The 10,355-nt window shown below is 53.8% G+C and overlaps 1 protein-coding gene across 2 annotated transcripts; it reads left to right on the top strand.

The window, feature by feature from the left end:
• The first annotated feature begins 840 nt into the window (after nt 1-840).
• LOC135285038 (solute carrier family 2, facilitated glucose transporter member 5-like) lies at nt 841-10,243 on the top strand. 2 transcript variants are annotated; one of them, XM_064396964.1, is made up of 13 exons: nt 841-1,119; nt 1,554-1,680; nt 3,183-3,281; nt 3,585-3,745; nt 4,394-4,518; nt 6,223-6,375; nt 6,455-6,580; nt 7,039-7,226; nt 7,573-7,683; nt 7,941-8,042; nt 8,412-8,487; nt 8,745-8,872; nt 9,483-10,243. In XM_064396964.1, exons 2-13 carry the CDS (start codon nt 1,624-1,626, stop codon nt 9,708-9,710), a joined length of 1,554 nt encoding a protein of 517 aa, XP_064253034.1. In that variant the 5' UTR covers nt 841-1,119; nt 1,554-1,623; the 3' UTR covers nt 9,711-10,243. The 2 variants fall into 2 exon arrangements, with proteins under 2 accessions (XP_064253034.1, XP_064253035.1); XM_064396965.1 differs by lacking the exons at nt 841-1,119; nt 1,554-1,680; nt 3,585-3,745 and having other exon boundaries at nt 3,190-3,281.
• Nucleotides 10,244-10,355: the final 112 nt, after the last annotated feature.

Genomic DNA, 10,355 nt, shown 5'->3' with positions numbered 1-10,355 from the left:
TGCAGAACCTGGGCTGTGCTGCAGCTGAAATGTGGAAATGCCTGTAAAATCAGCTCCCTGCTCGTTCCTGGCTCTGTCCTTTGCCAAGTCCAACAGGGTCCCAGCTGCTGAAGATGTCACCCCCCTGCAGCCCCAGAAAACCCAAGAAGGTGATTTACCACCCTGTCTCCCTTCACCAACCTCCTCCAAGACCATCCCAGTGCCAGTTGCAGCCACAGAGGTGTTGTTGCCACACTCCTGCTGTGTTTGGAAAACATCCCAACTGTTCTGCTGCCATCAGCACGTTGACTCTGATGAAGGGGTTTTGATGACAAACGTGTGCTCTCTTTGATTCCTGTATGTTCCAAGATCATTTCTTCAAGTTCAGGAGCAGAGTTTTAAGACCATGACAGCGACTTCTCCTTCCCTGCACTAACTGAGTGTCAGAGCAGCTGTCATTCTGCCAAGAGCTCCAGAGGCTGACACTGCCTTTGAAGGACTGGAATTCCACGATGGAAATTTGCCCTCTTTGCAGTTTCCCCAGCTCTGGGGCAGAATTTTCCCTCTTGGTTTGAGACCTGTGAAGGTGAGGGACCAGGAGCGTGAGCCCAGCTGGGAACTGTGCCTCCAGTGGGGAGAAATGCACCAAAGGAGAGAAGCCAAGGATGTGGGGAGCAAACAGCTCCACTCAGCGAGCAGCAGGGCTCTGCTCTCCCTCCTGCTTTGGAGCATGCTGCAGCCACGTGGAGCAGGCGATGCTGCAGCCAGCCAGGGAGCGTGTGCAGGGCACGTGGCTCAGAGGTGTTGCTCAAGAGATGCCTTTTTCCTGAACTGCCCGATAAAAATAAACAGACCGATAACAACCAGCAGGTTTTGTTCTGGTTTATCCGGCTGCTGGGAGCGCCTGTGAACTTTGCATTTCTCCGATAAACTCTGCAGTTGTAGTGGATGATTAACCAGCTCTGGGCTCTTAAAGAATCCCATAGCAGAGGGGGTTGACAGGAGCCAGCAGCACGTGGTGCACCTCTGCATGGAGGGGGAAAGGCTCTGCAGTGCTTGGGGGCAGACCCTGGCAGGCACAGCTCTGGCAGGATGAGCTCTGGGGGCTGCAGGAGTGCCTGAGCCAGCTGCCCCTGCAAGGTAGGAAAGGAGCAGCACTGTGCAGTTTGGGGAGGGGGGAGATCTGGGCAGTTGGTCTGCAGGGGGGTACTGGGGTTCACTGCAGCTCCCCACGTTCCCTGGTGCCACAGCAGCTGGGCAGCACCTCTGGCTGTACCTCCCCCAGCAGCTGCAGCTCCCGGGGCTCTCCCTGCCCAGATTTTGGGGCAAACTGGCTCATTTTACCAGCCTGGGTGAAAGGCTGCCCCTTGTCCCTGGAGGGATGAGCCTGTGCCCCTCTCACTGGGCAGGATCTGCTAAAAGAACATCTGCCACTGGCAGAAGAGTTGGAGCAAAATGAAATTGCAGCCGTGGGAGCGCCAGGCAGAGGAAGGGGAGGATCAGTCCCAGTGCCTTGCCCCGCTGACAGAGCCTGGGAGTGTTTGGAAGAGTCACAGAAGGTTTTTTCTGTGCAGGGCGTCTCCATCCCCGGTGGCTGCCGTGACTGGAGGAGCTGTGCTCAGCATCTGTGACCCAGGGGACAGCATGAAGCTGAAAGGAGGGCAGCAGGGCAGCTCCCAGGGCCCTGGGGGTGCCAGGGGGGTGAGTATGCTGCCTGCCTGCCCCCAGGGACCCAGGACCAGCCTGGGCACCTGGCTACCTGCAAAGGGGGGAAAGACCCTGATCTTTTGGGCTGAGGTGTTTCTGTTTGTGTCTGTGTTGCACTGAGTGATGGCAGCTCTCCCACGCCATAACTTCTGTGTGCCTTTCCCCTCCTGTGTGCCTTTCCCCTCCTGTGTGCCTTTCCCCTCCTGTGTGCCTTTCCCCTTCTCTGTGTGGGTTTTCTTTCCTATTTTCTGATCGGTTCTCAGCTGCAGATGCTTCAGGATGGGGCTGCCTTTCCCAGCAGTGCTGGGGAGTCTCGCACAAGGCACTGCTGGGCGAATGCCAGAGGTTTTCTTGAAAGTGCTGGATGTCAATAATTAACACCAGCGGCTCTTCTGAGCTCCTGGGATTTGGTTCACGAGAGCAAGGCGGCTGCTTTCCTTCACCAATGAGAGAATGTCAGCAGTCTCCTCCCAGAAAACTGGCCTGGAGTCCATAGGCTGAGACAGACTTGAATTTTGATCCCTGTAACACCTTAAACTCTGCAGATCCCTGGAGCTGAGCTGCCGGAGATGCCGAGGAATAGCAAAAGCACCAGCAGCTATTTGGACAAATGTTCAGTTAGGGAGGTGACAGAGCCCTCATGAGGGACTGAGCTGAGTGCTGGGAAGGAAAACCTCGCAGACATTGAGGCTGGTGAGGGTGGCAGCACACGGGATTAAAATGAAAAATGACTTTATTGATGTGGCAGCAGCAGCGAGATGCATTAGCGAGCTATAAAACCCAGCCAAACAAAACCCCAACAACGCAGCTCTGCCAGCACAGCCCGGGGGCTGAGCTGCAGCTAAACTGTTGGGAAAATCGAGTTGTTCTGGTTGTGGTGACCCGGGGAATGTGTGCCCACGGTGATCCCCTGCAGAAGGCAATTCCTCTCTGTTCTGGTGCAAAGGGCAGCTCTCAGCCCTCAGCCAAGCCCTCTGGGGCTGCCTGGATGAGTTCTAATTGGCTTCAGTGGCAATCAGTTAGATCCATAAATAGCTCCATCCCAAAATGCAGAGGAAGAAAAAAAGGAACAGGAAAGGGATTTGGCCACTTAATGCAAAGATCACTTCTTTTTAAAGCTTTCCTGTGCCAACATCCTGTGTTATTGCACTGCCCAATTTGCACATTGGAAAAGAATAATTGCATCCAACCTTTTTCCCTGCAGGGTGGCGTTTTAAGAATGGTAACTTGAAAAAAAATAAATTAATCCTCCAAATGATTCATCAATACCAGCAAAGCAGAGTGAATTACTCTAATGACATTGGGCATATCAAGCAGAACAAAACGAGCTGTAATGGAAACAACCCATTGGGCTTTTATTTGTAGCAAAATGAAGGCAAAAGCACAGACAGCACGACTTTGTGTCCTTCATTGTTTTTACTCAATGTTATTAATGCCTAAGAGCCAGACCCACTTCCAAGGAGGTGTTTATGTTCTTTTTTTCTGTCCCTCTGCAGAAAATGACACTTCCCCTGGCCCTGGTGGCTCTGATCTCTGCCTTTGGCTCTTCCTTCCAGTACGGGTACAACGTGTCTGTGATCAACTCCCCTGCCCCGGTGAGTGGGGGCCGAGCAGAGCCAGGCAGGTGGAGGGGCTGGAAATGAAATGTTCCTTGGGGTGTTTGTGGGCACGGGCTTGTCCCCTCGTGCTCTGGGAGCCAGGCACACCCCACAGGGCAGGACAGCCTGCAGACCCCAGGCTGCTCCATCCCTCCCTGGCACTCACTCCCGCTCACCCGCTCTGGTTTTTCCCCAGGACAGCTGTTTTTTGGCACAGCTTTATGGCAGCTGCTGTTGCCCAGCCCTCACAGCAGGGACATCACACTCACTGTGCCCAACCTGCTCTGTGCTTCCTTCCAGTACATGCAGGACTTTTACAACAGGACCTACCTGGAGAGGACGGGGGTGCCCATGGACAGGGGCTTCCAGACGCTGCTCTGGTCTCTCACCGTGTCCATGTTCCCTCTGGGGGGCCTCTTTGGGTCACTCATGGTGTGGCCCATGGTCAACAGCTGTGGCCGGTAGGTGAGAGCCCTATCTGGGGCCCTGCCCTCACTTTGGGAGCTGATAACTTTCAGCTTTTGAGCTGATAACATTTAATACTTGAGCAAATAACATTTAGCATTTGAGCAGATAACTTTTAGCATTTGAGCAGATAACATTTAGCATTTGAGCAGATAATATTTAACATCAGAGCAGATAGCATTTAGCATTTGAGCAGGTAACTTTTAGCATTTGAGCAGGTAACATTTATCATTTGAGAAGATAGCATTTAGCTCCGGGTCACTCCACCTTGCTCAGCCCTTCAGCTGCCCAAAATTCCCCCCCCCACCCTGAGGCTAAAGCAGGTGGGACAGGGAGAGCTGCTGGGCTCTCCTTGCCCCAGGGTGAAGGAATTTCTGGGGTTCTGGTGTGGGTTCCTTCCCCACTGCCTCAGTCCTGGGGTCTCAGATCAGGCCCAGCTTCTGCTGCTCAGGTTTCCTGGGAAACTTCACTTCTTTCTGGAAGCCTTCATTGCCTGCAGGAAAAATGTGGCCATTGCCATTTCCTCCCTGATCAGTGTCTGGCACGATGGTTAATTTGAGTTTTGGACAGCAGGACACAGAGGGGATCCTTCTGCAGCTCAGAATTGCCCAGCTGAACCTCCCCCTCCTCCTGTTACTTTGCAGGAAGGGCACTTTGCTGATAAATAACCTTTTTTCCATCGCTGCTGCAATCCTTATGGGAACCTCGGAGCTGGCAAAAACCTTTGAAGTCATCATCATTTCCCGTGTTGTCATGGGAATATTCGCTGGTAAGTGGATGGTAAAGGGAGAGCAATAAATATTTCCCTGGCTGTGTAAAGGTGTTTTCTTCTCCCCGCAGATGCTTTCACAGGTATCACACTGTGGAATCTGCATGACAGGGCTGTGCTTTAGCCTGGTGCAGGAGTACTAAAGATCCTTGGGAGATAATGGCCCTGGGACTGGAATTTCAGCTGTAGGGAGGAGATGTGTGTCTGTAAATGCAGCAATAAACATCTGCTGGGCACTGCAGCTCCAGACCTGCTGAGGATTATCTGTTTTCCCAGACAACTTAAAGCAGATGGTCTGCTTCTTTCCTTTTTAACATAACCAGAAGAATCCATCAAAAGCATTGCCAGATCCAATAATGCAGTGCTGGAACTGCCTGTTCTTGCTGCAGGAGAAAAGCAGTGTTAAAAGGGAGAGCAAAGGGCTCAGGGGCTCTGGATTTCCTGCAGAGAGAGGGAAGCCAAGGATCTCGGTGTGTTCCTGGAGTGAGTGCTGTACTGGAGCTGCAGGAACAGAGCAGAACCATGCCGGGCACCCTGAGCACAGCCAGCCCTATCAGGGTCCTAAGAGCATTTAGGCTCAATTAATTGGCTTTGGGCTGGTGAGGCTGGCACACTCCGTGGTGTTAATGAGCTGGGGTAGCTTGTAAAAACAAATTTCCTGCCTTAGCTGGCCAATTGCATTTGCTGCATGTACAGATCAAGCTGTTTTCCTAAGCCAGTTTCTTGTTTTCCATTTTTTTTAGTCCAATGGTTTTACTTTGGCTTTTGACTCCCTTAAAGCTGGCAGCTGCTCTCAGCACTGGAGCTTGGAATAAATGCTAAGGGTCTTGTTAAATGTGATCCCTGCCTGCAGTTATTTATAACCAGCAAGCAAATCCAGCCTGGCTGCCCTGGCTCATCCTGCCCAGGCTGGCCTGGCCTGAACTGTGCCTGGGGAGGATCTGGGAGGATCCCAGGCAGTGGCACCTCTGGCACTGCTGGCACTTGTTTCTGAGCCTTTTAGGCTTTCAGCTTTCAGATATCAGCCTGACCACCTTGGTAGCACGGGGCTCCTGAAGCCCAGGGACTCCAGAAATGTCAGGTGGGAGTTCCCTGTGGTCATTTGATTCCAGGAGCTGGGAGCTGCCAGGATTTGCAGCGTGAGCAGAGGAGCTGGCAGCTCGCTGGGGTCACTGTGGGCAGCCCTAGAATGTTCCTAAAAATAACCCACATCCCTGCTGCCCTTATTAGAGCATAAATACATATTCCAGCAAGCCACCAGCAAAGCTCTCAGCACAGCCTCACTGAGCAGTCAAGTTTTAAAAGCCAACACAAAGTCATTTCCTTCCACTTTCACATCAGCGTGTCTGGACACTGATTTCTCCCCTTGTTTTAGAGGAAGCAAAAAGTTCCTCTCTTATATTTGGAGTGTGTTTCCAAACCTGAAGCTGCACAGTTTTTCTTTGTGTGTCTTGTGCTCTTCCTGGCAGAGCCTGCTGGGAGAAAGCTGCTTTTAGGAGGATGAACACTGAACACTCAGACCAAGACACCCCCAAATCATCTGCTGGCTCTGCAGGCAAGGCAGGCTCCTGCCAACCCTGTCAGACTCCAAAGGTGCTTTGGTGCCCAGCAGCTGATAACCCAGACACTCAAAGCAGGAGGGTTTCACTGTGGAGTTTCTGTGCACCCTGGGGTTCACCAGGAATCTCTGTTCTCAACTTCTAGGTCTGGCTTCCAACGTGGTTCCCATGTTCCTTGGAGAAATGTCCCCCAAAAACCTGAGAGGAGCTGTTGGGGTGGTGCCACAGCTCTTCATCACCATTGGCATCCTTGCAGCTCAGGTCCTCGGTCTCAACAGCATCCTTGGGAATGCCAAAGGTAACGCCGAGGCTCAGGGCCCCTGCAGGGCTCCTCAGGGCAGGATTTCCCTCAGCTGAGTGCTGTGACCTTGCTGCAGGGTGGCCGGTGCTGCTGGGGCTCACGGGGATCCCGTCCCTGATCCAGCTGCTGACACTGCCCTTCTTCCCCGAGAGTCCCAGATTCCTGCTCATCCAAAGGGGCAACGAAGAGCAGGCACGGAGAGGTACAGTGCCCCCTGCCATGGCAGGGGCTGGCAGGGGATGGGTCTGCCCAAGGGACAGGCTGGAGTACCAGGGTGGCAGGGATGGGAAGGGATGGGTGTGCCCATGGGACAGGCTGGAGTACCAGGGTGGCAGGGATGGGTCTGCCTGAGGGACAGGCTGGAGCACCAGGGTGGCAGGGGATGGATCTGCCTGTGGGACAGGCTGGAGCACCAGGGTGGCAGGGATGGGAAGGGATGGATCTGCCTGTGGGACAGGCTGGCAGCACCAGGGTGGCAGATTCTGCACCACTGTGCTGCTGGGGGTGGAATTCTCGGGACACTGCTCCTTTCCCTGGGTGTGTGCATCCCCAGGTGCCCAGCACGGGACCTCAGCTGCCCAGGGTCACACCCTGCTCTGTCCTGGTCTGAGCAGGACAGCTCTCTGCAAACCTGGGGCTCACCTGTGCTCTCCCCACCAGCTCTGCAGAGGCTGAGGGGCTGGGAGGACGTGGATGATGAGATACAGGAGATGTACCAGGAGAACCAGTCGGAGAAGGAGGAAGGGCAGTTCTCTGTGCTCAGCCTGTTCACCTTCAGGGGCCTGAGGTGGCAGCTCATCTCCATCATCGTCATGATGGCAGGCCAGCAGCTCTCGGGGGTCAATGGGGTGAGTGGGGAAGGCTGGGGGCACCAACAAGGGCTGCAGTCCATGGGGTGCTGGGGACAGGCTCCTGGCAGTGCCCCTGCCCCAGGACATGCCCAGTGCCACACGGGGCTGGCTCAGCCCTGGCCACACCAAATCCACGGACAAGCTGCAGGGTCAGCTGCCCTGTTAATGACCACTGGAGTGTGTCTAGAGCAAAGTGCTCGTGCCCACATCCAAGGAGTGTCTCCAGAGATGGACAAATTCCACCCTCGGGCTTCTGTGCGCCAGTGCCAGGATTTAAAGCAGCCCAAAGGATCCCCCTGCTGTGCCCTGGGCCGTGCATGAACACAGCTGTGCTTCTGCTCAGGTCTTCTACTACGCAGACAGAATCTTCGAGTCAGCAGGGGTGCACAGCAGCAGCATCCAGTATGTCACCGTGTCCATAGGGGCCATCAACGTGGTCATGACTCTGCTGGCTGTAAGTTTGTGCTGGGCTCCCCTTGCCCACTCTCCCCTATTTAAATTAGGGTGTGCTCATGGAATCTGACTGTCAGAATGGTTTGGGTTGGAAGGGACCTTAGAGATACCCCAAAACCCCTCCACTAGAGCATTATTTGCACACACTGGGAGGTGTTTTCCATGAGAGATGCCCTGGGGTGTCCCTTGGACAAAAACGTCTGCAGCAATTGCTGAGCCCCTGGTGCCTGCCCCTCTCCCCTCTCCTGTCTCTTCCAGGTTTTCATTGTGGAATCCCTGGGGAGGAGGATCCTTCTCCTGGCTGGCTTCGTGCTGTGCTCTGCCTCCTGTGCAATCTTAACTCTGGCCTTCAATCTCCAGGTGTGTATGAGTGCCTCAGCTGGTCCCTCCCATGGTTCTGGACTTTCCAGAACAGGCCATTGGAATATTCTGAGGATGTTTCTACACCCTGGGGAGGAGGGGCAGTGTGAAAGTCTCTGTACCTGCATGTCTACCTTAAAGAAAGGCTGGTGCTGAATGCTCCCCCCTGGATGTCATGTTCCCAGTTCCTGCTGCATCGGGGTCCTTTGGCAGCAAGGACCATAGCCAGGCTGTGCTCTCTGTGTCTGACTCTGGCACTGAAGGGTGCCACTGCCTTGGAATGCCTCAGATCTTACGGGAACAGTGCCTTGGATGTGCAGGTGGTGTTCAGGCAGGAAGCAGCCCTGACCTGTGACTCAATCCTTGCAGACCACTGTCTCCTGGATGTCCTACCTCAGCATAGTCTGTGTCATTGCCTACATCATTGGACATGCCATCGGACCCAGTAAGTGCCCACAGCCTCCCCTCCAGCTGGGTAAGGGTGTTGTCTTCAATTTCCAACCAAAACCTTTGTGGAGCCTTTGTGTGAGGCTGAATTTCATCTCTGTGTGGCCATGCCCCGTGCAGGTCATTTAATTGTCCAGTTTTTTCCTTTAAATTTAATCCTGGTTTGACTTACTGATAGCTGAAACCACAGTCTGCCACTGAAATGAGCAGTGTAACGGGGAGCTGAGGGATTGCCTCTGGGGTTCCCACCTGCAGGTCCCATTCCTGCTGTGATGATCACCGAGATGTTCCTGCAGTCGTCCCGGCCCGCGGCCTTCATGGTGGGGGGCTCTGTGCACTGGCTCAGCAACTTCACCGTGGGGCTGGTGTTCCTCTACATGGAGGTAAGGACCCACCACGGGGCACAGCCTGGGCTGCACAGCAGCCTCTTCACCCTGTGTTCTTACAGAGAGGCTCTGAGGGGTGTAAATGCATTTTCTGGCTCCCAAAACCCGTGTGTGGGATGGTGTTACAGGCAGGAGAATGATGATTCCCAGCACTTCCTCATCACACCTGGCTGTTGCACAGGCTTTAAAAGAAAGCAGTTTGATTGCCAGGTCTCATCCTGAGCTCAGGAGCTGGGAAAAGATGGCAAATTCCCCATCTGCCACTGCGGGATGTGCCTCGAGGGGACAATTTTAGGTTCTGAGATCTGGGTGCCTGTTAAAGTGCCCCCAGCAGCAGGCACCATGAACTGCTGCAGCCCTGGCTCCGCCCTGGGCAGAGGCAGCTGCTGAGTTTTGTGTGAGTTATGGAGCAGAGCCTCAGCCTCCTTCCCCAGGAAGTTTCCAATAAATCCATGGTGCTGGTTTGAGAAGACAGAATCTGAACCCACCCCAGCTTTGGGTCGTTCAGGTTACAACAGGAGCACCTCACCGTGGCAGCATTTCCAGCCAGAGCAGGTAACTCCCAGCCGGAATGCTGCCCTGACCCTGCTCTCTGTCACTGCCCCAGGCTGGGCTGGGGCCCTACAGCTTCCTCATCTTCTGCGCCATCTGCGTCGCCACCATGCTCTACATCTTCTTTGTTGTTCCTGAGACCAAGAATAAAACCTTCATGGAAATCAACAGGATCATGGCCAAGAGGAACAAAGTGGAGGTTCAGGAAAGCAAAGAGCTTAGAGGTTCCTACCCCCTGAGCAGGCCAGAAGAGAAGAAGTGGCTCTCCAGCAGTGAGATGTGACCCAGCCGTGTTTGGCCTGACAGGATCTGTTCAGGAAAACAAACACAGGGATTCCTCCTTTGATGCTGATCTGACAATCATGGAGCTGCTAAGGCTGGAAAAGACATTTAGCATCAAATCCAACTGCAAACCTAACGCTGCCAAGCCCTCCTCTTGTTCCAAGGAAAAGGAAATGTCCCAGCTGTGACCAAGTAGCGGTGGCACGAGCTGATGTGTGTCCCTGGTGTCCTGGTGACACATCCAGGGGACACAAGCCAGCCCTTGGGCTGGGTGTGGGGCAGTGCAAGGAGGGCACTGAACTCCTCTGAGGAACTGTCACTGGTGTGTTTGAGGTCCAGCAAGGGGAAATGAAATTCAGTTTGGTACATCAGCGTGCTGCCCTCTGTTTTGAAAAAGCAGAACTGTTGAGCAGCTTGGCGTGGATCTTTTTTAATAGATGGAGAATGCTTCACATGATTTACTTTAACCTTAGCAAATCATGTATCTATAAACATACCCGTGCTCAAGTTTGTGACATATAAGTGTTGAAAAAGGCTCTGTTTCCATGCTCTGTCTCTACATCCACTGCAAAAAGAAGGCAAAGTTGTGCCACAGGCCAAGGCACAGGGATGGCACAGGACCTGCCCTAGGACCTGCCCTGCCCGA

This window comes from Passer domesticus, chromosome 22 (genome assembly GCF_036417665.1).
Source record: "Passer domesticus isolate bPasDom1 chromosome 22, bPasDom1.hap1, whole genome shotgun sequence".
Taxonomy (NCBI): Eukaryota; Metazoa; Chordata; class Aves; order Passeriformes; family Passeridae; genus Passer; species Passer domesticus.
The sequence above is the reverse complement of the archived record's forward strand: the minus strand, read 5'-3'. Positions and strand labels throughout refer to the sequence as shown.